This window comes from Vidua chalybeata, chromosome 4 (assembly GCF_026979565.1).
Source record: "Vidua chalybeata isolate OUT-0048 chromosome 4, bVidCha1 merged haplotype, whole genome shotgun sequence".
Taxonomy (NCBI): domain Eukaryota; kingdom Metazoa; phylum Chordata; class Aves; order Passeriformes; family Viduidae; genus Vidua; species Vidua chalybeata.
The window spans coordinates 66,917,714-66,944,698 of record NC_071533.1 but is presented as its reverse complement, the minus strand read 5'-3'; the positions used below and the strand labels follow the sequence as shown (position 1 = coordinate 66,944,698).

Below are 26,985 nucleotides of genomic sequence, written 5' to 3'. Positions count from 1 at the left end.
GGCCATCGCAAAACCTACTGTTCTCCCTTTAGGGCATCTTGTGAGGTTGTTTTGTTTTGTTCTTTTTTTTTTTCCCTACTGCCTTCCATTTCCCTTTTTCTCACTGTTTTCCCTGGCTGGGCCACACACAAGAGGTCCAGTTGCTTGCTGGCTCTTGAAAGCAAATGCACTTTAAACCCAGTCTTTTGACATGAGTGCAAACAGCCCTGGAGCATTTCCCGTGGTCAGTGAGCTCAGCCCCTCTCCCCATTATAAGCTAAAAAGTTGGCTTTAATGTATATCATAAAAGACATCGTTAAAAACTGTGCTTTAATAAAGAAATACAAATGACAATCTAAAAATGTATTTTATTGGGCTGCTAATAATGACCAGCGGTGAGAGTGGAGTGGGGAGCAATATAATGAGCTCCTGGGAGGGGTTTTGGACACAGCTGTCCCACGTGCCCCAGAAATCTGGTAGAAGACATCTTGAGCTCACTGGGAGCCAGGGGACTTGGCATTGAGCAGCCTGGCACCCCAGACTCAGCAGATCCCCAGCTCGGGGCTCACCAGCCAATTGCTCAGCTTGGGAAATAAACAGGCAGGCACTGAGGAGTTCAAGTTTTGTATATTCATGTCAGTAAAACAGAGACTATTCCCTCCCTTGCCCAGTGACTCTCTCCTGCCCCATCCCCTCACCCGCCCCGCTGCCTGGCGATGCTTGGCCAGACCCACACTGGAGTAAGTCAGACACAAGGGAACCTGATTCACACTGAATGCCAGGATGTGAATCCGGCCTCACAAATAATATTTCCCCTTGAGATTAACAAAACATGTTCATCTTCTTGGTATGGAAACTCTTATTTTTTTCACTTGAACACAGAGCTCTGTCCCTCCATCATTAGCAGATGTCTTGCATATGAACTGCATTACCTATAAAGTCTGCTTACTCCAAGCAAATGTTTCTCCATCTCTTCTTTTTTTTTACTTCAATTTGAAGTGAAAGGTACAGTATAGGATTCAAATGCTTTTGCATTACATGGGTTTCTGACCACTTGAAAAACCCCATGGAAAAAACTACTTCACAAACCTGAAACACCAGCTGAATCATTTTGCTGCACTTCTTTCTGCCTGGCTGAACTTCTTATGATTTCTTTTTTTTTTTTTTCTCTCTCTCTCTTTTTGCTTTACATGGCACTTTGCTTTTGCTTGTTTAATTTTATTTCTTTATTAAAAAAAAAAAATTCATAGCTCCTGTTTCAGCTCTCACTTCTTGTCAGTATTTCTACCCTGTGGATGTGTTGCACAGGCAGGAACATCAGGAAATTGCCCAAAAGGCAGAACTACAGAGTAGCTCAAAGGAAGAAGCAAACCTGAACGCCAAAGCATGGTTTGGTGTTGTCCCAACTCATGCCCACACCAAATGCTGGCTCCAGGGCTGCAGGCAGGGAAGTGCAGGCTGAAGAAATAAGAGGTAACTCACAGAAGGGTACAGAAATTGGGCTTTGTCACCGACAGCTGGCTGGCCTGCTTGCCACGATCTGAATGGCTCCTCTGACTTTTCTTTGGCTCAAAGATTTAACATTAAGGCAAAAATAAGACACAGTGTAGAAGCTCCATCAAATCTTTGGCACAACAGCAACAACAACAACAACAAAAAATTACTGTACACATGAGCTGAGAGGGTAACATTTCCCAGTTAAGCAAAGGGAAAAGTGCTAAATAAATTGCACGTACGAAAAGGTGGCTGGCTTAACAACAATAAGAAGCATCCCTGTCCTTTTGTTTTTCCTTTTCTTTTCCTTTTTTCCTTTCTGTTCCAGAGATTAAGAAAGTTCCTTGGCCAATCGTCATCTCCAATAGGGGTTTCTGCAAAAAAGCTGCTTTCAGTCTTCATCTGGATCGTGCAACCTTTGCCAAGACCAGATGTAACTCTGGCTGGAAGCTCTTCTGAATCCTCCCTTCCTGGTTGTTACTCCTGGAAAGAGAGAGATGCACCATGAGAACAGTGAACACATGGTGTCCCTTGCATGGACTGTTGCTGACGCATGCGGGACCATCCTTGGGGACTGCTGGCCATGGGTCTGCAATTTTTAAGAGCTGGGCTTACAGTGGAACCATCTGTAGGTGCCACAATGGAGGCCAGAGCCTGCACAAAGGAGAGGGAGCGGCAGACAGGAAGGCTTGGGGAAGAAAAACAGCACAGTAATTTGGTGTTGGATCCAACTCCTGATGAAAAAAAAAAAAAAATAGAAGTGATGGCAAATACCTGCTATTTTCAGTTCAGGAGCTGATCTCAGAAAGAAAAGGAGTTGCAACTAGATGGGTTTATGCAGGAGATGGGTTTTCCTTCCACATTTTAGTTGTTGTATTGAGTTTCTGCAGGCATGGCTGCTCGGTCTGTGGGACTGTAACTTGTCCCATGTGCCTGTGCATTCCCCTCTGAGTCACAGCTGTGACAGATTACTTGGGAAATTACACTGGGCTACAGAGTATTATGGCCAGGTCCATAGGAAAATGGTCAACTCCAAGCCATGGCAGCTTTAGACAAGGAAATCTCATCTAAACCCCCTTCAGCATTAAAATAAGCCCCACAAATATCCCACAAACAATCGTTAACATAGTTCAAAACAGAGGAAAATCCTCAGGGCCTGAGGATTTCATGAGATCACATCTCCATTGTCCAAACTGCCTTCATCACGTGGGCTCTAAATCCTCTTTTAAATAACTTAGGAATTAGAAACTTGGAAATGAAATCACATTTTGCTAGTGCTACCAGTGTTTCTTGCTTTTTGCCAGTGGATTTAAGAACCTTTCAGAGTGCAGTACAGCTTCTGAAAGTCCTTTGGACACAATCACCAGTTCCCTGAACAGGTCAGCCATATTTCTGTCAGTCTTAACATGGTCAAACTCCTTAAAGCCTGGCCTGAAAAACTTTCTTCCCCAGTCTGTTTTGTTTCTGTACTGCCTCTCCTTTTCCATCACTGGATATTGTAACATCAGGGTATAAAATACTAGTAACCTACTGGAATTTATTTGATTTATGACTATCATTAGGGCAGCTGCTGTGAAATCTACTATTACAGCTGATCATCCATGTCAGGCTAAGGGACAGGGGAACCCAAAATCCACCTTTTCACCCCCTCCTGTCAAGTGCAGACCAGGGAAGCTCAGGACTGCCCCAGGACCATCAAGGTTTCTCTCGATAAGAATATTTCACTAAAAGCACCCAGGTCATCCTCCATGCAATAAATTCTGGTGTCTGCTGGACACCAGATTCCTGGAGTTGTCTCTGGACAGTCCTATCTAGTGCTGCTCAGACAAGATGTAGGAACTTGCCCTAATTGAAGGCCTTATTTGGGATTTTGAATAAATGAGGTTCAGGTGAGAGAATGACAAACAGCCTTGTTTATTGCCAATGTTTCTGTTGGGACCCTTCAACAATATGTAATATATATTAACAGTCTGTAATAGAAAAGTTGGTTGTTTTAATTTATCCCACATTTACCTATGGAAAGAAAATGTAAAAGAAGGGAAGCAATGACTGCTCTCATTAATATTAAAAGACAGCAGAGAGATCAAAAGCATTTGTGGGTTTGGGAAAGCAGGATGGCTTTAGGAAGAGGAGTTGCAGGGCCAGGTCTGTGCTCTGAAGTCTCTGCAATTGGGGAAGATCAACCATGGGGAGACAAGAGGGAATATGCACAAACCAGGCAAGGGCATTTGTGCCCTTGTACACAATGTACCTTCCAGACACAGGAGATGGAAAGGGGAATGGAGAGATCCCCTTGCAACACAATGGAGATGCTCAGCACACCTCACTGGCACCACTTGATCGGTCCCCAGGCACTGCCCAATGCTTGGCCATGGGTTATGTTTGGTGGGAACAGGCTTTTGTTTCCCCCTCCACCCTTTTTCACTCAGCCAGGAGCTCCAAAGACAGATTTATGAGCCTGGGTCTGCTTTAAACTAATAACATCAGAACTCCCATGGCTCTTGAATTTGACAACTGGCCCAATGACCTTGGTGAGTTTGCAGCATCCTGGAGCATTTCAATCTCCATAAATCAAAGCACTTCTGGAACTGAGTCAGCCTTTGTTCCAGGGCTTCTCCTGTCTCTTCTACTCACATCTTCCTTTTGCTGCAGTTACCCAATATCTGTGGGGTGGATTTTACCTATTCTTGGTAATACCCTTGCTACAAAGGGGATGGATCCTATGCTGGGATCCTGCTCCCACCACGGGAACAAATCCCTGGTTCCATCCCAGTGCTGTGATGTGATTGCTCCAATACCCTTTAAAGCAAAGGGGGTTTTGGGGTGCTGTGATGCAACAGGGGAGTCCCACATCACATCCTTTTGTAAGGAAAAGCTTTGGGCCCTGCTCTTTGGGGTACTGATGGTCAATGCCCCAGTGGGCCATGCAGGCTGTGCAGTGCCCCTGGGGATGCCCTTGAGGTGCTGCTGCCTCCCTGTCTAGAGTTGGGTGATCTTGCTCATGAACTTGTCACGAACCTTAGCACCCGTGCCCCACCTGCAATCCTTGTTTTGTGCTGCAGGGACATACAAGACACAAGTGATAAGCAAATTAATCTCATTGCCTTGTTTTTAACCAGGTCCCTCGGTGGGTAATCCTTCAGCCAGCATGCAGCAGGGATAACTCATGGCCAGGCAGAGCCAGGTCCCCTCTGTCCCCCCAGGGATGCTGTCCCATGGCAGATGGACAGATGGACAGGCAGCTCGGAGCAGCTCGCTGCTCTCCTGTGGTCCAGCTCCTCCCTGGAGCCCGTGGAGCTGGCGGCTGTGGGGATCAGACTGGCTGGCTGCCCGCTCTCGCCGGCAAGTCCTAGCAGGGAAATGAAGCTATTTTTAAAGAGGAACCTCTGCTAAGTCAAACTGCAGGGGAAAGGGAGGTCGAATCTCATTATGAGACCCCCCCCTTCTCCCCACACAGGATGGGAAGCCACGAGGAAGAAATGCCATGCAGATCATCAAGGTTTTACTGTGCTGGCTCTGAATGGTTCTGATAATCAATATCAGATGATCAATAACAGCAAGACCCTGCAGCCAGGATCATCCGCACAAACCAGGGGGTGGGAGCTGTGGCTTTATCTCGGGGCTTTGTCTGAATAAATCACGAGTCATGATACGGCGTTATCAAAAAAATATGCTCCAAGCAAATGGTTTCAGTGCTGTACAAATCAAGTCTGCCACTACCATTTCTCTTTTATAATATAAGCCCTTAACTTGTTCACTCCTGCAAGTAAATACGCCTGCAGAACGCCCTCCTTCCAATTTTTTCAGTGGGAATAAGTGTTACCTGCAGCAGGAGCTCTGCTTTTAGCAAAGTAGCAATGAGGGGGCATCAAGGCATGGCACAACACCACAATAACTGTTTTATATAATGCAATAATTACATACATAATGTCAGCCCTTTTAGTGCAGCAGGCTGCAACAAACAGAAAAGCTTTTCATTCCATATATGTTTCTATATCATTTAATTATCTGGGAAAAAAAATATATATATATATATTTTTTTTTCCCCAGATAATTAAATATATATATATACACAGTGTATTTTTAATTTTTAATTCCTTGCATCTGTGCTCATCCACACACACAGGCACAAAAACAAGAAACTAAATTCCAGCCGAAAACTTTTATTGAGCTCCAACTGCTCGCCTGTTATTCATAACCCAGTTTCCTCTCTCACAAAGAGACCTTTCGCATGGTTTTGGTTTTTTTTTTTTTTTTTAATGTGTGTGTGTTTCTTTTTTTTTTTTTTTTCCCCTTCTGCCTCGCTAACAGCTGCTCGCAGTGTTGTATCCTGAGTGATGATGAGGTTCTGAAAGTGTTTTTTTGGAACAGATGGCCAGGAGAGAGCTGGGGAATGTGCCAGCAGCGAGCTGGGGAATGCGCCAAGTCCTGCAGTGACTGAGTACTCCGGGTTCCAGCTCGCGTGCCTTTCCCCTGCCCTCTGCCCCAAGTGGCGCCAGCAGGACTTCCCAGCTCGCGCTCCGAACATCTGGAGTCTGCGACTGCCAGAAGAGCCGGGACGGGGGGAGGATGAAGCAGAGAGAGAGAAAAAAAATCCCTCACCCATCCCTCCCTGCTCGGGCTGAGCTCCCATGGCCGCGGCGATGTTGCTGCCTAGCACGGGGGCTAATCAAAAGCAACGAGGGGAGGGGAAGGGAAAGAAAAGGAACCTTGCCGTGGGTGTTTGGGGTTTTGGGTGCTGGGTGTGCTGCGCAGGGTGTTTGTCCGCAGTTGGATCCTGCTCTATGTATGCTGAGTGACTGTGGATTGCTGGGGAAATAAGTCCTGCCTCACAGTTTTGGGGCCAGATCCTGTGGGGCTGGGGGTTTGGGGGGGCTGTGATGTACAGCTCTGCACCCCTACAAATGTCAGGCTCCAGGGAGAGCCCCCAGCCATGCACCCTAACAACCTTGTCCTGACCCTGAATTGCTTTCCTGCAGGGCACCAGAATTCAGCCCTCTGGGGGAAAAGCTGGAAAAAAGAGAGAGTGGGACCAGCAAGCTGGGCCCCAAACACTACAGAATCCCTGTGAGGCTTTCAGATAACCCCTGGCCACTGAGGATCGTGCACCATGCAGAAACAGGGTACCTTGGGGGTAGGGAAAACTTGGATTTTCCTTTCTCTTGCTGTTGCACCCTCTGTGCTGCCGAAGAATGCTCCTGGCCGGAGCTGAAGGCAGTTCCCCCCACTTTTTCCAGGACAGCACTGTGGCCCCAGCAGGACTTGGGGCTCTGCTGAGGGTGTCGTAACCCAGATCTCCAACATGGTGAAACTCTTGGGTGCATGGTTAAGGACAAGGCTTAGTCCAGATCATTTATAACCAAGCAAGAGGCAGCTTTAAAGAATGAAAACTATCATCAGAATTCACCACCACCACCACCCCCCCACAGTCAGCTTTTTTTCTTCTTTTAAAGAAAAGGCATCTGAAGCCTCTTTTGTTGCTTATAAATGAGATCTCCCATCACCAAACACCCTCGGTTAAGTCTCAACTGCAAGAACTAAAATCACCTTATAACTGCAGTTAGGACAGAGAAGGGGATTTTTTTTTTTCCTAGTCAAATTTGAAAGACTAAAGCCAACTTTTATAATTAACAAAATGGGAATAGAAGGGGGGTGGGGGGGGTAAAACCACTCAGTAAATTTCCTATTGCAAAAGCAAAATCTGAACAACAACCTAGCGTTAAGGACACGAGATAATTTGCCCCCAAAAACAAAGCAAAAGGCAATGCACAATCCAGCAAATGCAACATCTGGAGTCTCTGCCTGCCAAAACAAACTCCAACCAGCTACTTTTTTGTGTGAAAAGATCACGGTGCCACAGCACATTGCAACCAGAGAGCTGAGAGAGTGAGAGAGGCAGACACACAATAAAATGGAGATGACAGGAGATAAGGGTGTTGTGGACCTAACGTGGAGCTCAAGGAGCGGAGGTCTGTGCTCAGGATCGCTGGGATTTTTTAAAGAGAGAATATAAAAGGAAGCTCAAAAAACCAGTAACAAAATAGCAACCACCCCAAAGTCGATAATTCAGAGGAACTGCTCAGTGAGCAGTGGTTTCAGAGACCTGATTAAAAACACACAGAGCTCGCAAAAACGTGCCGATTTCAACATTAACAAGGGCGCGGCGATTTTGGGCCAAGCCATTGTATCCTCATCCAGCCGACCGTGTGAGACCCCCCAGGAGGGACATCCCTTCACGCCACCTGACATCCAGAGCTTGGATCGGTGCTGCACAGCCATCCCGGATCTGTAATTTCCCTCTGACAACAGCCTTTTCCTCCTCTGTGCTCACGATTTGCTTGGCTCAAGGAGAAAGGGAGACATGCAAGATGAGTCCTCCCAGTCCAGGCTTTGCATCCCCACTCCTATCTACTGGGAATTACCAGAGTTACTTAGTGGTACCTGCTGGTTTTGGCTTCATCAGCAGCTGGATGTGCTCTTGCCATCACCTGGGCAAATACTGCTGGAAATAAAACTGTACTTGTCATCCATCAGGGAATCTGTGTACTCTGGGACTGCCCTAAACTTGCAGCAGAACTATAATTTCCAGCATAAAAAGCAAGGCAGAGCAGGGATTAAGACCCTGCCTGAGGTACCAAGCCTGGCTTGCTTTTCTGAGAGGGCTTTTGGAGAAGGTTTAGGGTGGGTGTCCTTCAAGAATGTGGAGAAAGGGCAGATTTTCTCCTGGTGATGCTGTTTCTGTGGATTGGTGGTGCCTGGGAGGCGGGAGGTGCTCTGGTAGAGTTCCATTGTTCAGGCACTCTCAATTGGCTTGGGGCTTTTCTCCACGCATTCGCTCTGGAGTGAACCACTGTAAATGGAAGACTTTTAATTCTTAATTTATTTTTTTAATTAAGGATGGGCCCAGCTTTAACCCTCAGATGTGAGCACCCTGGGATTTGGAGCCATTTAAAATCTGGCTCCTTGTCTCCTCTCCTTAAGCCTGCATTGGTTTACGTAAGCCAAGACAATGGGTCTCAGCCCACTGGGCACCCAACGCCTGAAGAGCAGCCCAGAAATGTGCTGAAGCCCCATGAAGGATGCTCATTCTCTTCCTTCCCTCTATTTTGACTTTGGGAGGAGACCCAAGACCTAACTAGCAATCTACTAAAGCCTCACAAAGGATGCTCATCTTCTTCTTGACATGGAGAGGGGTTCTAAGACTCAACCAGCAACTTGCTGAAGCCCCAGAAATTATGCTTTTCTCCTCCCTCATCTTAACTTGCAGAGGAGACCCAAGAACCAACTCAGATCTTGCTCCAGGGTTGGTAGCACCACTTCAGTGTCCCTGGGACACCACTGCCTGTGGCACTACAGAGCCCAGAGTGAACCCCCAATTTGGGGTTGTGCCTAGGAGCTTCCCCATGCCTCCCAGTCCCAGGCAGTGCTGTCTGCTCTGAGCAAGCGGTGCCGCGTCTCCGCCTGGCACTGCTGCTCCATGGGCATAAATACTGCCCATGACAGCCAGAGGAAGCAACAGGGAGTGTGCTATTGTGTTTATTTATAAACTGAATTGCTGCAGGATGATTTGTTGGGCTAAAGAGGAGGAAAAGTGAGGAAACCTGCCTGAATCAGAGGCAGATCTTAACAACACCGGGGAAGGAGCCTGCTCCCCAGCTTAGCTGCCCATTCATCCATTAAAATCCTGCTGATTTATTATCCTGCCTGACAAGCAAGCTCAGAGAGCAGGGGGAAGTTCAATTCAAGTTTACAAAACTCTTTTTGTCATAAAAGCCTGAACAAAGACATCAATCACTCCTTTAATTCACCCATGTCACTCTCTGAGAGGAAAACTGGCAGAACGCTCTGCTTCTTCCTCCCGCCGCTTGACGATGATTTCACCTAATTGGTTCAGTGTTAAGTAACCTAAAGGAATGCAAGGCGTAATTAGATTTAACGTTGTTTCCTCAAGATACCCACATGTCCTTCAGGTCATACATCTTACTAATGTGTTTATACATATAATGTCTCCATTAGCTACCTTTTTTTTGTTGTCGGGTGATTTTTCTCAGAGATAAGTGTGAGATTAAACAAAACAGAAAACACAGGCGGGTGACAGTGTTTTACAGGCTCCGAAAGGCGACTCAAGGTTGGTTTGGTTTAACAAGTAACAGTCCCAAGATGACTCTTAATAGGATCACGCTCGTGTTGAAACACACGATGGGCGACTAACGAGGGGAAGAGCCTGGCAAGGAGCACGGGGAGGAGAGAAAAGCTTTTGATTAGGGAGGAATGTGGTTATTACAAGATCAGATGGATGGAGGAGAAAAAGAGAGAGAGAGAGAAAGGCGAGGGAGAAAAAAAATCAGGCAAATTTCACAAGGTTCAGAAAGGAAGGAAACCACTTTGGATTTTTTCTTTTTCTTTTTCCCTCCCTTTTGTAACTTTTACCATTTTTTAGGGGGTGAGTTGGGGGAGAGGCTGTAACATACCTTCCTTTTTTTAGATCTTCCTTCTGCTTGTAAGGTCCTAGTGCACTGCTCCACGCATTCAGAGAAGCTCATGTTACTGTGGTCAGCGCTGTAATCCAGGTCTGCTAGTCTGGCCAGGGAAAGGATATAGTTACAGGCTATTCTCAAGATGGCCAGTTTGGACAACTTTTGACCATAAGAATAGCAGGGAACCTAGAAAGGGTAACAGGGAAAAAGAAATAATTAAAAATTAGGCCAGATAAAAAAAATATCTTGCTTGAAGCATGACAAAACAACCGTGAGTTATTTTCTTAGCAGTTTTAACATAAATAGAAACTCCAGTGATAAAATGCCATATGGTCCCAACAGGTTTTTAAGAAGAACTCCCCTGCTGATCTCCATGGGGATGAAAGCAGCATGAAGCCTCTTGATTTCAGCAGGGAAGTTCTGCTTAAAATGTGATGGCAGGATACGACCCGGGACATCTGCCTGCTGCTCTGTTCACTTCTTGGAGGCCCTGTTTCTTAGAAACCTGCATCCCCATGCCTCCCAGTAACTTGTCTTGAGTAACTTACTCCCCACAATTAGCTCCCATGTCATCACAGGTCTTGCAGAATAAGGCAATAAGAAGGTACGAGCAACTATGTCACAACCCGTTGTTTTTCTGTTCAAACAACATCAGTTGTGGCTTTCAGCCCATGTAAAAACACAATGTTGTTGAGTAGTAGGACCCTGAGCAGGCAGTAATTTCTACCTGTTTAAATACTCCATCATGGTACCTCACCCCACAAAAAAAGACCAAAACAAAGCCTGTTTCAGGGAGCTGGGTGTATCTTATGCAATTTATTTCTCCACCCATAAAGATTTCTACTGTAATGTGAAACATTTGAACAATTCAAACTAAACTGAATGTGTCTCAATAACTGAGCAGTATATGGTTCTTGCTGCAGAAGGGTGGGTTGCTTTTCAATCATGATCTACACTCTATTTCAGGCATACAACTTTAATATGTCCAGCTTAAAAAGAGGTCTTCTGAATTTGATAGGCTTGGGCACCCCATTTTCTAATTTGCAAAATTGCTGAAGGTCACTCAGCCTTTAATGAACAAGGGTCTCTTGCCTATGGGAAACTGAAGCTGTGCACTCATCTGAAATCCATCTGAGTCCCTCAGGTTGTCTGACCACCTGTCAAAGTTTTCACAGTCATCAATCATTGGAACACCTCAGTGTTTCTCTACCACCTGCCTCCATACCAGTCTCCATTCTCCACACCCCTCTAGAGTGTCACACTCAGCTTAGGGCTGGAGATTTTTGTTTCCTCTTGCCATGCTCATGCCTCAGCTTCTCTCTCCTCCACAGGGACACAAAGATGGGATCACCCCCATCAAGTCATGGAATGCTCTCCTTGACTTTAAAGAAGGTAAAATAGGTTCAGCCCCTCCACAAACCCCACAGCAGCCACACACAGATGCCAAAGGAGGAGCAGAAGAGCTCAGGCACATACAGGATTTTCCCAAGTGTTCTGTCAGATTCCAGCTACCATCACCTCCATCACTTCAGCTAGATGTGCCATCCCCAAATTTAGCAACCCATAATAGATCTTTTCTGTCCATGAACTTGGTCTGGTAAGCTGAACCAATCCTATTGAATCTGAGCAGCCACAACATCTTTTTGCATCTCTCCAGTCTATATAATTTTTTTATTTTTTTGCTTGTTTTGAACTTGGCTCCTACTGTCTTCCCTTGAGGTACTACAGTTCTGTATTAGAAGAGAGGACAACAGATATTTATTCACCTCCTGTGTGGCATATGTTTTTTAGTTCACCATCATCTCTTCAGCCTCTTTTCCAAAAGAAAAAGATTAATCCTCCTTAGCAGACAGCTCTATGGAAGCCATCCCATATCTTTGATGACCCCTGCTGCTCCTTCCTGAACCTTTTCTAGTCCCTTTGGAGATGATCAGAACAACACAAAGTGTTCATGTTGTGGGTGTATATATCTAACAGATGCTTATGTTCTCTCTTTTGTTTAATATTCCTTTCTTCCTAACTCCTTTGATTTGTTTTGTGACTGCTGCCAGACATTGACCTGAGACTTTCCTTGAGCCATCTTGAGAAACCCCAAGGTCTCCCTTCTCTGAAATAATGGACAGCTCAGGGTCTATCACTTCATATGTGGACTCTGGTATGTTTTTTTTTCCATATGCATCCCTTCACTTTATCTGTGTGGCATTTATTTCATCAGCCATATGATTACCTAATCACTCAGAGTCATGAGCTTCAGCACAGCTCGCACAGCCACAATTCAGGAGGTGGAACCTGACATTCCCTGTTTAAAGCAGAGCTAAGCTCACAGTCAGATCGTGGTTTGTCCACTCATGATGTCCCTCCCTGCAGGAACTGGCCCTTTTTCCCTACCCACCATTCCCTGCTTCTACACTGATCACTAATCCCCACTCCCATCCAAGCTGTTTGGTTTCTTCTGTCCTAGGGAAGACCTCTGCCATGGTGCTTATGGAAATCCAAACTAATTGCTTGGCTCACCCTTACCCAAGAGCACAAGGATTTTAGTACAGTTGACCCTATGGCCATGTCTTGTACAACACATAGACTCCTTTAGGCTGGAAAACACCCCTAAGGACACGGACTCCATCCATTAACCCAGCACTGCCAAGGCCACCACTAAACCGTGTCCCCAAGCACCACACCTACACATTTTCTGAACACTTCCAGGGATGGTTACTCTACCACCTCCCTGGGCAGGCTGTTCCAATGTTTGACCACCCTTTTAGTGAAGATATTTTTCTAATATCCAATCTAAAGCTCCCCTGGCACAACTTGAGGCCATTTCCTCCTGTCCTATCACTTGTTACCTGTGAGAAGAGACCAAATCCCACCTGGCTGCCCCCTCCTGTCATGGAGTTGTGCAGAGCCAGAAGGTCCCCGCAAGCCTCCTGTTCTCAGGCTGAGACCCCCCAGCTCCCTCAGCTGCTCCCCATCAGACTTGTGCTCCAGACCCTTCCCCAGCTCCGTTGCCCTTCCCTGGACATGCTGCAGCACCTTAATGTCCTTCTTGTAAAGAGGGACCCAAAACTGAACACAGGATTGGAGGTGTGATGTGGCTGAGGTGCCTCTCCAGAAACCAGCCATAAAATTTCAAATGGCCTTTTTTTAATACACACTATCTACTACTGATACCCCTGAAAATACAAGGAATCACAAATAGCTTGGGTTTGGAGGGACCTTTAAAGGTCACCTAATCCAAATTCCCCCCTGCAATGAGCAGGGACATTGCAGAGAATCTGTTTAAGAGCCCCTTTTTGTCTGACAAAACCTCTCTCTAAATCCCTGCCTTCACTTTTTTTGTCAGCATTATGCACCCAGCAATGCCCCTGCCCTCAGTACCTGGTCCCCAGATGCAACGAGCTGAGTTATTTTGAAAGCAAGAGCTTCAGGCAGCAGAAACACCCAAGTCTCTTTCGACGCCGATGCAATGAAAACAGCAGAGACCCCAGATCAAACGGCATCAGGAAAGAACAAAGCGAGATGGAAACTAAAATGGAAGGATTCAGTGAAATGTGGAAGTAATTTCAGAATTAGAGAAAGAAGGAAGTTAAATTGAGTGGAAGGAAAATAGACCATGAAATCCTTGAGGCTGATGCACAGACGCTGTCCAGTTACAACACGAGAAGGCAGGCTAGTGTCTCTTTCCCTCATCTGTTTTGCTCTTTCTTTTGTGTTTTGGGATTTTTCTTTTTTTAAGGAAACAAAAAGAAACAAAACAAAACCCAAACTATTTTGTAGGACGTGTTTGCTACAAAAGGCAAGGAAGATCTCAGTGCTAACACAGCTGACAAAACCCTCATCTGGGACTACACAGCACTTTTCCCACACTACTGCAGCAGAGTCCAAACTGGAGCTGCCCTGTATGCCCATGGGAAGAGGTTCACCTTGAGGTGTTCAGATACTCCTATGATGGGTGCGGGGCACCAACATTAAGAGATAAGAATTTTTTTGCCATGGTAACAGTGTTAGAAAAACTATTTCATAGGAACCCTCCTTGTCTTGGCTCAGCTCCTGCCATTTTAATGTTTCCTTTTGAATTAAACATGGGAAATTAAGAGAGGAATGAGCCACTTAGTTCAAATCCAGAGCCAAAACTTCCCCAAGTGTGTCTGTGTGTAACTTTGGTATTATCTCTTCTTTAACACAAAGTCTACAGGAAAGAGGGGACAGATCTGTACAAATTGCAGTAAAGGGTGTCAGTGACACACCTGGATGCCAAGAAATCTTCAAAATCCAACTTAAAAAAGAGAGCTTTTTAGAGGTGGGAAAAATGCCTGGGGCTGGTGTGGCCCTGCAGGTGTAACCTTCCCAGCTCCCACAGAGTCTCCATACAGATCTTTGGCAGGCAGTAACGTGAGCAGGTATCTGTCATGCTCCTGGCAAGGACCAAACCCTTTCCTTCTGTCACCTTCTTGCTCCTCATGCCTCAACTGAACAGACTTCAGTGCTTTAATGGGGCAGCTGTGAGCTGAGCAAGTCCATCCAGAGCCAGGGAGAACCAGGCTCGAGTTTCTGGGCAATTAATGAAAATATTTCCCTTATCTGACCTCACTGGTCTCTGCCGAGCAGCAGCACAGTTCACCATCTTGCCTGCAATATTTGCAATGATTAAAAGGAATTAGGAAGGAACTGCAGCTGAAATTTCACACCAGTCCTGAGGAATGCAGCTGTCTCCTAGAAAGGCAAGGACAGCAGCACCATCCTCGGCTTTGGGACATCAGCACAGAGTGAGCTGGGACCACAGGAACCAGAGCTCCAGTCAGAGGATGTTTGCTAGTTGTGACTGCAAAGGGATCTGCTGAGTCTCATGGGTCTTATCAGTGATCCCCAGGCTGGCAGGAGTTGAAGCAAGGCAAGATGAATGCTCCTGGGACATATTCCTGTGCAGAAGAGCCCTTCTTTGGCAGGAAAATAGAAAGGGATGTGACCTAACAGGTCTGTTCTATCCTTGACGTCTTAGACTCAGAGGCAGCGCCCTTGGAAAACCAGAGATGCTCCCTTTGAAGTCCGTGGGAAGTCTGCCTTGCTCTTGACCTGCAGCCAGCCCTCTTGAGGAGGGCAGGGATCCACTGCAGCTCCCCAGAGCATCACTGTCATCCACCAAAGCCATGGTGGGAGCTGGTTCTGACATGGCACAGGAGAGGAGGCTGCAGGATGAGTTTGGGGAACAACTAGAGATGGGTGAAAGGGTACAACTGTCACCCTGCCATATGAGGGTACAGGGTGTGTTCACTGTGATGGGTCTGCAGGGAACAACCAGGAGCCTCCTGTGCACTTTGGGAGCATTAAGCCAGTTCACATCATTGAGCTTCTGTCTTTGTAGCTCTGTCTTTATAAAATAGATACCATTTCCATAAACACCCTCTGGACCTGTTCAGATAACATCTGTAAAACCAAGTCTGCTTTTACACTGCATGAAAATGCTGGGGTAAAGAAGGGTGTTGAGTGCTGGGGGTCCAGATGTCTCTTTTACTGTGCTCCAAATGTGATTTAGCAGCACAAACATGCACAGATCCCCTCCACATGAAGGTCACTCAGGGCAGAATTGGGCCCCCTGGGCACAGCAGGGAAGATGGGACAGCTCTAAGGCAGTGTTTGTGATGCAGCACAAGCCAAGCCTTCCTGACAGCTAGTTCCTCAGCATGACATAATAAGCTGCTGAATCTACCTGTCTGCTAATTAATCTGGTTTATTTTTATGCTGGGAGTTAAAACACATCAGGGCTCCTCTCCTTGCCCCCCTCCCCCAGGAAAACATTTGGCTGCCTCTCCCCTGCATCCCAACACGCAGCCCAGCAGCGCTGTCTCATTGTTAGTGCTGCGCTTCCTGCCAAAAATATTTCCAGAGGTTCATATAAATGTCCAGTACTTAATAGTTCTGGCTGTTGTACATCCCTTTCTAACCCAGGGTGAGTCAGACACTTCCTGGGGCTAAGACACCTCGGGGGAGCAGTGGCAGGGTGGGGCAGCAGGATTGACAGTGTCCCTTGCTTGTCGGCCCTGAGCACAGGGGAATCCCCTCCTTCACGATCTCAAATTATCTCCAGGCTGGCATCTGTAGAGCTACTGTGGTTGTGTGGATGCCTCGTCCCTGAAAGGATGCCTCATCCCAAGGCCAAGCTGATGTGACTTTGAGTAACCTGGGCTAGTGGAAGGCATCCTTGCCCATGGCAGTGGGGTTGGAACTAGATGATTTTTAAGGTCCCTTCCAACCCAAACCCTCTGTGATTCCATGAGTAAGATCCTCAACAAGCTGAAGGCTTTGCCCAGAAGATCATCGCCTCTATTCAAGATGTGTTACATTGTAGTGTTTTTGGGAAGGGTTTGGAGCCGGCCTTTTTCTCTTTCCACCCAGCTCTGGGGGTAAAGTGAGCACATATGGTCCTTTTGCTTCTTGCAGGACTCATTTGATGACTTGGTTGGTGTGTTCAGGTTCACCAGCAAGGTGACTTGGCCTCCCTACCTTGCTCTCAACAGCTGCAGGCCCTGAGTCCTTCTAATATTCCAGGTGGGACAATGATGACTTACACAGCTGTAGGATGGAAAAGCCTGCAAGTATTCCTGGGACATCCTTTCACAGTCCTGCCAGATCCCTTCAGACTTGATTCCCAAATATCCCCTGCCCGCAGCACAGCAGCAACCAGGACCCACCAATGGCTCCTCTGTGCCACTGGTGCTCACTACACTGACCTGGACCTTTGGGGCAGCACCCCGGGTTGAACCCAGCGAGGCCAGATCTTGCTGTGTGGATATATGGCATGGCTCCCAGGGGACTGCTTCTGGAAAAGGGCCCCACAGAATCACAGAATAGTTTGAGTTGAAAAGGACCTTTAAAGGTCATCTAGTCCAACCCCCTGCAGTGTGCAGGGACATCTTTAACTAGATCAGGTTGCTCAGAGACCTGTCTAGCTTGACCTTGAATGTTTCTAGGGATGGGATATGTATCACCTCTCTGGGCAACCTGTGCTAGTGTTTTACAAGCCTCATTGCAAAAACTTTCTTCCCTATATCTAGTCTAAATGTACCCTCTTTTAATTTAAAACCATTATGCCTTGTCCTATGACAACAGGGTGTACTAAACAATTTGTCCTCATTTTCCCTATAGTCCTCCTTTAAGGGAAAGGGGTGAAGGGGCTGAAAAAATCTCCCAGAACCTTCTCTTCTCTAGGCTGAACAATCCCAACTTTCTCAGCCATTCACTTGATCAACTTGGTGGCCTCCTCTGTGCTTTCTCCAACAGATCCACATCTTTCCTACCCTGAGGATTCCAGAGCTGGATGCAGCACTGCAGGTGGGACCTCACCGGAGCAGAGTAGAGGGGAAGAGTCACCTCCCCTGACCATCTGTGGTGTCACAGTGTCAGGTGTTCCATGGAGCTCTATTCCAGCCATGGGCAGCTATTCCATGCCATGAGTCTGAGAGGCTTTTGTTTTCTCTGCCACCAGAATGCAGTGGCAGAAAAGGGGCAGCCCTGTGCTAGCAATGCAATCCCAGCAGTTTGAAAGAAAGCCTCACCCCTGCCTCACCACAGGGAGCAAAGTGCTCAGCCCAGGCCCAAACCCAGCTGAAAAATGCCAACAAGGACAAAAGCAGCGCTGCTCAGGCAGGAGCCCCAGTCCTGACCGAGGTGCCTTTGCCTCTTGGGTGGGTCCACGCTGTCAAACAACCCAGCTCCTGGTTCCCTCCCAGCTCCTGGCTCCCCCATCGCTCACATTACAAAAACATGAGTTCACTCCTTGGAGCGAATGAACTGGCTTCCTCCAAACAAAACCTAGGTGTGGTGCTGGGTGAGTTCACCCCAGGAATCTCTTCCAAATGGCAGTCTGGTTAATGCTGCCCCAGGCCTGGCTCTGCTCCGTTTTGGACAGTTGTCCTGCACTTCCCTGCAGATGTTTTGCACCCCCAAAGCCTCCTGCACATCCTCAGGGCATACAACACACCCCCTCAGTATCATGCCTGAAAAATATCACATTGCTGGGCTGCAGCAACGCTCTCACCTTATTGCTGGTTCTTTGAACCACTTCCCAGAATAGTAACTAGACAGACAATTACTGGGATTGTCAGAGGAGAAATCCCAGGGCTACTGGGCACAGAAAATCTTCTCTGAAAGGGGCTGCCTTCCAGTACTATAGCAAGGAAATGCTTTTTTGGGTGGTAGTTTAGTAGTGGCCATCTGCATCTCTGAGGTCCAAAACCCCTGGTAAATAGGAAAGCAAGCTCCACTGGAGATAATGGCATTATCTCAGCTTGGCCTTGGTGACTCTTCAGTCACCAGCCACTGCTGGACACCACGGGGTTTTCCCCTCCCTTGCCATCACTGCTGAGCCCCAGGAGCTGTCATGAGCCCATGGCAGCTGCAAAGGAGCACAACCTCCCACAGCACACACGTGGCTCTGCTTGCATCCCTGTGTGGCACAGGGGACAGTGCAAACCAGGGCCAGGATGGGATATATTGCTTGGGGAATACACATGGCATAGACCAAAGGAGCTGCAGGCTGGGAACAAAGAGCCTGGGGAGCTCTGCTGCAAGGAGACACTGAAAAGTTTCTACACTGAAAAGTGTCCCACTTCCCCACTGCAGCCCGGAAAGGAATTTGACAGTGGATTAAGACAGGGAGCAGAGGCTGGATTCAAAGCTTGATGGAGAAAAGCAGACTCTTTTCTCCAATTTCAGTGGGAGCCATAAGAAAACACAGAGGTTAACTGAGGGTGGCTGCAGCAGGCAGAGCAAATACCTCTGACAGAAGCAGGATTTGTAGCAAAGGATAAAATCAGGTAGACAACAGCCAAGGGAGCAGACAAGCCCTGTTCTTGGTGACACACAGCCATTGTTTTCAGGATTTTTGTCCTTTTGTTTGGTTTCTCCTTTATTTTCTTTCCTCCTGTGTTGCTTCAGGCTGGTATTTTGTCATCTTCTTTAGCTGTTAAACCACAGGGCCGCCTCACTCTAGGCTCTAAATATCCATCAGTGTCACCTGGGACTGGCAGCAGCCATGGAGATACTTTGATTAACGCTGGGCTGTTCAGTGACAACACGCAGCGGTGGCACTGCACACTGTGCCTGGAAGATGCTCCTGCTCTCCTGAAGTCCAGCTGCATCTCTCCAACAGCCAAACCTTCACCCCCAGAGAGCTCAATGGGTGGTTTTTCTTCAGGAGCTGGGTTTTAAGGCATCTTAGGGTTTCCTGCTGGTGGGATCACAGAGGGATGAATCACTGGGAACAGGGCTGGGAAATGCCAGCAGGTGACCGAGGATAGCTCTCAGCCTCCCCACACAAAAAGGACACGTCAGTGACACTGGTCACATGCAGGGTCCCGCCTGCAGAGGTGACAAACCACAGCCACCCTTGGGATGACACACAAAGAGGGTGAGCATGGAATGACGCATCTGCAGAACAGCCTCAGCCTCTGCTGGCTTGTGGCTAAGGCACTGCTCAAGCCACAGCTCCTGCCTCCACTCACTGCCTGGTTTGTCCCTTCAAACCCCTGCAGACTGTTTGTCCCCATAGCCACAAAATCTCCTCCTACAGCCTTGAGGCTTCTGCTCTTGATGTCCCACCATGCTCCCAACGGGAGTGAGCAGGGTCTTTTCTGCACTGATTTAACAACAAGCCACAGCAGCCATGTGCATGCCGGCAGCACAAAGTGAAATGATACTAGTATGTGTGTGGGGAAAACCTTCACACCAGAAGCTAAAAAGCCCTATAAAACCCTAAAGTATCTCCAGAACCCACATGACTGCAGAGAGTGAGGCTGTCAGCTGCTGAGGCAGAGAATGCCCTGGCAACGTGCTGGTGAAAAGACTTAGAAAAACGCCAATGCACTTCAAGGGAAGATAAATGTCTGGGAACACATTTGCTCGCAGCACAGGCTCCAGCTCACTGTGGCTCGATGCATCACTTTCTTCAGGAGGAGCTGGACAGCAGTGCTCCAGAGAGAAACCAGATGTGCAAGCCCAGGCAGGCTCCAGATCAGGAAGGCTGCTGTGGTTGTCTCCATCCATCGAGGGAGAGTTTGCTGCCACCTTAGGGTCTGTCAGCACAGCTGAGGAGCTCGATCCCAGCTCCTGGGAGTGCAACATACTGCTTTGCTTGGCTGTCCATGCAGTCTCATGGTGAAGAGCACAATTCCCTTCTGGTCAAGGCCTCCAGCAGAAAACCTGGTGGCTAAGGCCATACTGCAATAAAAGTTGCAATGGTTCAGTTTCACAGTTGGTATTTGCTGGAGGATGAGTCTCTTGCTGCCAGTAGGAATTTGCTGACAAAAAAAAAGAGACAAAATTGCGTTGCATGGAGAATGGTTGCTTTGAAGATAGCCAATGTTGTTGTCACATCTTGTCTCTTGCAGATGGCTGCACCACTCCAGGGATTTGAACATCCACCAGCAAAAGGCTGGGTAGGAGTCTTCACATGGAGGACAAGACGACCTCAGGTCCTTGTGAACTCAGTGCTATGTCTCTGTCTGCATCAGAGAGGTTTGGGTTCACTGACCACCCACCATGGCAGGGAGAGGAAGATGAAAATGATGGAAGTGACAACCCACCATGTCACACGTGGAGGGTCCTGCAGCAGCCAGGGCAGTGCAAGCACTCACAGACCAGCACCTGCCAGGGCATTTGAGGGCAGGAGACCAGCGCTCCAGATAGGAGCTGCCCAGTCACAGGGCCAGGAGCAGCCCCCAGGAGGGACACCAGAAAGGCAGCAGCAGAAGGACGGCCAAGTGCAGCAGAAGTATCTCACCACCTCAAAGTGTTTCAGAGCAGGTCAGTGTTTCCAAGGAGAACTACACTGTTTGCCTCAGGAGTCTGCTGTCAGTGGAGGGATCACTTGGACAAATGATACTTGGGGGACTAAGGGGGAGAAATCTCTTCCAGACTTAATAGCTGAAGACCACAAGTACCAAGACCAGGGGGAAGGAGCTGTTTCTCAGGAACATTCGCTCTTCAGTCCCACTTCAGTGCTATGGCCGTATAGCAAAGGCAGCAGCTTAATACAGAGATGGAGAGAAATCCTTGTTCCTGGTGGCTGTGACACCAAGGGGTGAACACAATGGCAACGACACGTCTCTCCCAGCAGCAGGCAGCTTCCCAGAGTTGGCAGCTGCCCGCCTACCTCCCACCTCTGAGGGGGCCCTGGCCTCTGAGGCAAGCTGGGGACAGCTCAGTCCTCAGGGACATGGTTGGGTTAGCCTCTCCTTGTGCAAAACGACTGTGTTTGGCTCTTCCTCCACCAAGAACTGGGAGGAAAAAAAAGAACCCACACCCCTTCCTGCCATCTGGAGAGTTAGTCGACACAAGCCAAAACATGTGTGCCATATGTACGCAGCTGTGGAGCGCAGGGACGCCGCCGTCAGCCCATCTGTCCCGTGTGCTGCGTGCCAGTCGCTCACCCTCGGGTGGGCTGCTGAGACAGGGAGAGTGTCCTGCAGAGAGGCATGACTTCCCTTTCCTGCTCTACCTCCTCCTCCTCCTCAGCAAACATGGATGGGCTCCCTACAGTGTGGCCGTGGTGGGTGTGATCCTGCAAGCAATGGGGTTTTATCTCACATGTGCCAGTGAGGATGGGTATCTCCACTCACACATCCGAACAGGGATAGGGATGACACCTGTGGGTGCTGGGTACCAGTGGCTGAGGAAGGCTCCTGCTTCCAGCAGCTCCACATCCAGCACCTGACCCCCACCCAAAGGAGCGTGGGGCCAGGGTCGGCTGTGTGCAAGCACGGCACAATTCCCCGCTCCTCGCCCGCCTGTCTGCGGGGACGTATCAGTTTCAGTGCCTCAGGAAAAGCCTCTCAGCTGCTTAAGAGCCTGATATGTGATGACAAGGAGGGGACGGAGGACTAACCAAGGAACAAGAAGGGAGGCCTGCAGCAGACAGCACACAGGGATTGCCTCTGGCAAGGGGCTGAAGGCCCTTTGTATGCCCTGGCATGTGGGAAGACAGTGCTGACCTGAGGCAAGAGAAAGCTTCCCTACTGCATGTACCTCCACCAGGGCATCTCCATAGCCCTGCTTCCCACCCGCTGGCCAAGGTGTGACAGAAAGGAACCTACTGTCTCCTGATCTGAGCTGCCCCCCAGAAACCCCTCCGCTGTCACGGCTGCGAGTGACGTGAGTGACAAGGCAGCGGCGCGCGTATGTGCAATGAAGCTGACTGTCACCTGATGTCACGTACGGCACCAGGCACGCCGCTGGCAGCCCAACAAGAAATGAATGCAAATGTCATCCAATGATGGTTGGGACAGCCAGCCCACCCCTCAGCAAATTGCTAGGAAAACCTCGCGGCAAACATTTCCCAGAGAATGATTTCTTTCTCTCTGCAGAGTGAACACAGCTCTACCAGTATGTTCCTGTGCTGACCCTAGAGACCGGCTTTCATGGGAAGAGAGGACGGCAACTTGTTCTCCGGGCTCTTTGGTCTCCCAGCTGAGTCCACGGCTGAAGTGATTTATAGAGACAGGGCCAAGGCCAGGAATCTGAGGCTTTTCAAGAGTTGCCCATTTCCCAAAAGAGTGCGGCTTTAATTTGTTGCCTGCCTGACTTCTGCTTGAGGCTCAGCCTAGAACAAGATTGCCAGTGATTTGGGAAATCAGTGCTACTTCCCCTTGCGGTTTTGGTGGTGTAGATGTCTGTCCATGGAGAATCAGACTGACACTTCCAGGCGTGTTACACACAGTCGCCAAACAAACGAAATATGGAAGCAGCTTACAGAAACAAAATATATCAAGTCTGGAGTTTGCATCTACAAGGGGCAGCCTCTCAGCACTGGGGGATAGCACCCAGCATGCACTGGATTACTGGGATTATAACAGGAGCAATGAGATCCCACCACTGCACACTGATCAAAAATGCTCTAGTTTAGCTGTTCACCAGCGATTCTCTCCTAACATACAGCCCTGGTCTGTCAGCCCCTGAAATCTGTTTGCCAAAGCAGATGATGGGGAAGGATTAACTCTTGGGGTGCAACTACCCAGGACACAGCAGTCATTGAGACGGGCTCCAGACAGCATGCTGAAGATAGGAACAAGCAGATTTCCTCTATGCAGGAGAGATGATTGAGTCCTAAAATGAGCACACCTGGGGAATGGTTCAGATTAGTAATGTCCAGAAGATGGTAGGGAAAAGCCTGTGTGAGTGAGCTCCGCTGCAAGCAGAGCACGCTGCTCCCACCAGGCTGGAGGGACCATCCTGGGAGAGGTGATGCTTAACACCTCTCACAGGCAGACTCATCTGCAGCTTACAGCCCTCTGAGCCCTGTGCATCTCCTCCTTCCTGCACACCTGGAATAGTCCCATCAACATTTAACAGAAAGGCAGAAAAGCCAGCACAGCTGGGCTTGCACAATGTGACAGCACATCTTTGTCTATCACTGCACTCTACACGGTGCCTTCATGCAGAGAAGGCTGAGTACAGGGGCCAGGGCACTGATTTATCCTTGTGCAGAAGATACAAGAGCCTTGCAGCTTCTATGCATCTCTCCTCATCCTGGGAAGGTAATGGAAAGATTTTGACTGAAACCTTTCATTTACCTTTCAAAAGTGCCACCCTGACACTGTGAACATATCCTTTACAGACAACCATGAGGATTTTCAAGTCCTCTCAGCAAGAAAGCCCAGCACCAGACACACTTCAAACACACGTTACAGTAAAAACCATGGGAAGCTAACTGGCAGAGGACCACAGCTCAGCTCGGATATCCCTAGCAGACAGGGCACATAGAACATTTCAGAGGCTTCTGCAAGAACCCCAGGGGCTCTGAGGGATCAGGCACCTCGCACCAAAGTCAACAGGAGCACGGTGCTGCCCAAATTCCCGGTGATCCCTTTGGGGCAGCTCACAGCAGCTGGACAGCTGGCAAGTACACGTGCTCTAGGTACAGGAGCATCACCCCAGCTCCCAGCTTGACCAAGTGCCTCCCTACACACTCTGCTCTCCCTCGGAGGGATTTATCGGGTTTGTTTTATTTTCGCTCTCTACACCACTCTCCCTCCGGGAAAAAAAAAAAAAAAAAAAAGTCCAAAACTTTCTAACTGCAACCAAATTAAAAGCCCTTATTTATTTAACTTGAGTGTTAGCACAGTTCTAGGGTTGGTACTTCCAGGCATTTTGCACCGACTTCCCCTCCTGTCAGGCGGCCACTCGCCTCCTGCCCTTCACCTCCCCTGGCCCCGGGCGCGGGGCAGCGCGGACGCTCCCCCGTCCCTGAGCACCCTCCAGCCCCCCGCGGGGTCCCGGCGGGCAGAGCACGGGACGGGCTGGCAAAGCGCCGCCCGGTGCCCCCCGCCGGCAGAGTGGCCGGGCGGAGCGGCCGGCGGTGCCCGGGCGGCGGCAGGTACCTGCTTGCGCAGCGCCTCGAAGGCGGCGCTGATGGTGTGGACGCGGGTCCTCTCCCGGGCGTTGGCCAGCAGCCGCCGCGTCTGCTGCAGCGCTTTGATCTCCGGCGAGACGCCGGACGCCTCGCCCGGCCGCGGGCGCGGGGAAGCGGCGGGCGGCGGCGGCGGGGCGGCGGGGAAGGCGCTGGCGGCGGCGGCGCCGAGCGCGGCGCTGCGCGGCTCCCAGGCGGGCGGCGGGGCGGCGGCGGCGGGGGGCGGCGCGGGGGGTGCGCGGAGCCCGGTCCGCCGCCCGCTCAGCACTTTGAGCTCCACGCGGAAACTTTTGCAGCCGCCGTGCTTCCGCCGCAGCCGCCGCAGCCCCCCGAGCTCGGCGGGGCAGAGGCGCGGCCAGGGCTCGCCCTCGGCCAGCGGCGCGCTCCGCATGGCGCGGGGCGCTGCGCGGCGAAGCTCAGCCGCGGCCGCTCCGCCGCTGCGCTGCTGCCGATGCTGCCGCTGCTGCCGCCGCCCCGCTGCCGCCCATCTGCGCCCGCCCGGCCGCGGCGGGCAGCGGAGCCCCGGCTCCGTCCGTCCGTCCTCCGAGCCGTGCGCCCGGCCGCAGCTCCGCGCAGCTTCGCGCAGCTCCCCGCAGCCTGCCTCCCGCCGCCGGCAGCCGGCCGCCGCGCAGATGAGCGGCTTTAAAGAAACAGGAAGGCTGGCCTTTTTTTTTTTTTTTTTTTTTTTTTTTTTTTTTTTTTTTCTTCCCAAAACAGCTGTGCTGCCAATCTCCTTTGTTCATCCCCCCCACCCCCCCTTCCCTTCCCTCCCCTCCCACCCCACTCCCACTTTCTTCTTTAATCTCGCTCTTCCATGCGATGGAAGAGAAATCCTGCCCCCCGGAGACTTGCCGCGACCCACCGTGTGCGCTTCTCCCCCAGCCCCCCTGCCTTGCTTCCCCAGGGAAATCTGTGATTTGCTTTGGTTTCCAACCCACTTCATTCCGTTTCTCCTTCCTTATCACTGGTTTTCCGCATCAAGACCCTCATCTGCGAGGCATGGGGTGCCTGACTTCACGTTGTCTTCCTGAATGTGCCCCGGGGCACAGCCGGCACCCCGGCGGGATGGGAAACTGGGGGAGCTCCGGCGCTTCTCACACATCCTTCCCGCCGCCCGCGGAATCCTTCGGTTGCTGCTCCGCCACCGACTCGGTCGCACTAGGAAGAATTATTCCTCAGCGACAGTCTGCCCTGTTTTTCACAGGGCTAACAAGGGAGTCTGCACTCGTGGGTTACTGCTACCAGCTTAAGGCTGCCTTCTGCTGGCACCCCAAAACCCCTCAATTCCCCTTACCTCAGCCTTGGGGGAATCAGGGCCAGGGGTCTTTGCAGAGTGGGCAGACATGGTGTGAGGGAGGGATGGAGAGGTGCAGTTCAAAGTCAGAGCTGTGGCACAGCTGAAAATAAACTGCATTTACCAGGATTGTAGGAAAACTTTGGGGTGGAAGGGACTTCAGGACATCCTTTGTAATTTAAAAAAATATCTCTGTTATTTAGGCACCTAGCTTTTCAAGTCATCTAAACCCCTTAGACATTAAGTTGTACTGAGAATCAATGGGATGCAAGCTGTGAGATGCTTGAATTCATAGCAGCAAAAGGGATGTTGGTTCCTTACCCTCCTCCTCCTCCTCCTCCTCTTCCTCCCATGGGGTGTCAACCTAGCAGCTATCAGCACTGTGTAGGGTGAGGAGAAGGAGCATCTATTGACCTTGTGTTGGTCTGTGATGCAAGACAAGCTCTGCCTGATGACTAATTTCCTCTTGCTACTGTGGCCAGGCTGCCCCAGAGCAAACATTGAAAGGGTTTCAATGTGGAGAAAGCAGAGGTTGTGGAGAAAGTACTGGAGAAGATGTGCTGAGTGCTGGTTCAGCACCGTATCTGTGACAGCGGTGCTGCCTCCTCCATTACATCCCGTGTCCCAAGTGTCACTGTGGTTTGATTTTCCTTCACAGAAGGACTTTAGGTGAGTCAGTTGAACTCAGAAGTGCCTGACTTCCCAGTGTGGGTAGCAGCACCCCCCTGCCTTGTGGTGGTGCTGGCAAACCGCCCTGATATCCTCAGCTAGAGCCTGTGAATTATTGCTGCTAATGCTAGGGCATGCCTTAATGACTATTTTCTCCATCTTTCATCTTAGTTCCTCTAACTCTCAAAGTTGAGAGCCAGCAAAGGGATTTTCAGTTGACCGTGTTTCTCCCAAGCATCCCAGTGAGTGGCAGTAGCACCAGCCCCTCCAGCAGGGTCTATCCTTCAGTGGGAGCCTCTGTTAAACATTTGGTGGCTCTTCTCACAAGAGGAGGACCTTGGGCCCAAAATTGCAGTCTCAGCCATTAAATTCTGCCTCCCTAAAATCCCCTCGCTCTTCCAGCTTGACTCAATGAACCAAATCCATTTGGGCAGTAAACAGATGAAGGCCATTAAAACCAGAGGCATTTGCAGCCATTTACACCATTTTTCCCCTCATTTTGCCCCTAAGGCATGTTTATCTTCTCAGTGCTGGTTATGTAGCTGCTCCCTTGGCGGTCGCTGCGTTTCGGAGTGCTTCCAAGAAGAAACCTAAACCTGAGTGTCCCTAGTCACATAACCCCCTGTCAGACCTTCCCCTTCTCTCCTTTTAGTATCCTTGTGGTTATGGGTATC

General features: G+C 49.5%; 1 protein-coding gene and 1 long non-coding RNA gene across 5 annotated transcripts; one reads left to right on the top strand and one right to left on the bottom strand.

Moving 5' to 3' along the window:
* Positions 1–327: 327 nt before the first annotated feature.
* ATOH8 (atonal bHLH transcription factor 8) lies at positions 328–24,952 on the bottom strand. Of its 3 annotated transcripts, none has more exons than XM_053941382.1 (3): positions 24,320–24,952; positions 9,941–10,136; positions 328–1,953 (listed from the first exon to the last, which is right to left on the bottom strand). In XM_053941382.1, exons 1-3 carry the CDS (start codon positions 24,737–24,739, stop codon positions 1,865–1,867), a joined length of 705 nt encoding a protein of 234 aa, XP_053797357.1. In that variant the 5' UTR covers positions 24,740–24,952; the 3' UTR covers positions 328–1,864. The 3 variants fall into 3 exon arrangements, with proteins under 3 accessions (XP_053797357.1, XP_053797359.1, XP_053797358.1); XM_053941384.1 differs by having other exon boundaries at positions 1,870–1,956; positions 9,945–10,136; XM_053941383.1 differs by lacking the exon at positions 328–1,953 and adding an exon at positions 9,260–9,378 and having other exon boundaries at positions 9,945–10,136.
* Positions 17,387–22,575, top strand: LOC128787327 (uncharacterized). 2 transcript variants are annotated; one of them, XR_008430666.1, is made up of 3 exons: positions 17,387–17,629; positions 20,333–20,747; positions 22,307–22,575. It is a non-coding gene; the product is annotated as an uncharacterized LOC128787327 (long non-coding RNA). The 2 variants fall into 2 exon arrangements; XR_008430667.1 differs by lacking the exon at positions 22,307–22,575 and adding an exon at positions 20,859–21,003.
* Positions 24,953–26,985: the final 2,033 nt, after the last annotated feature.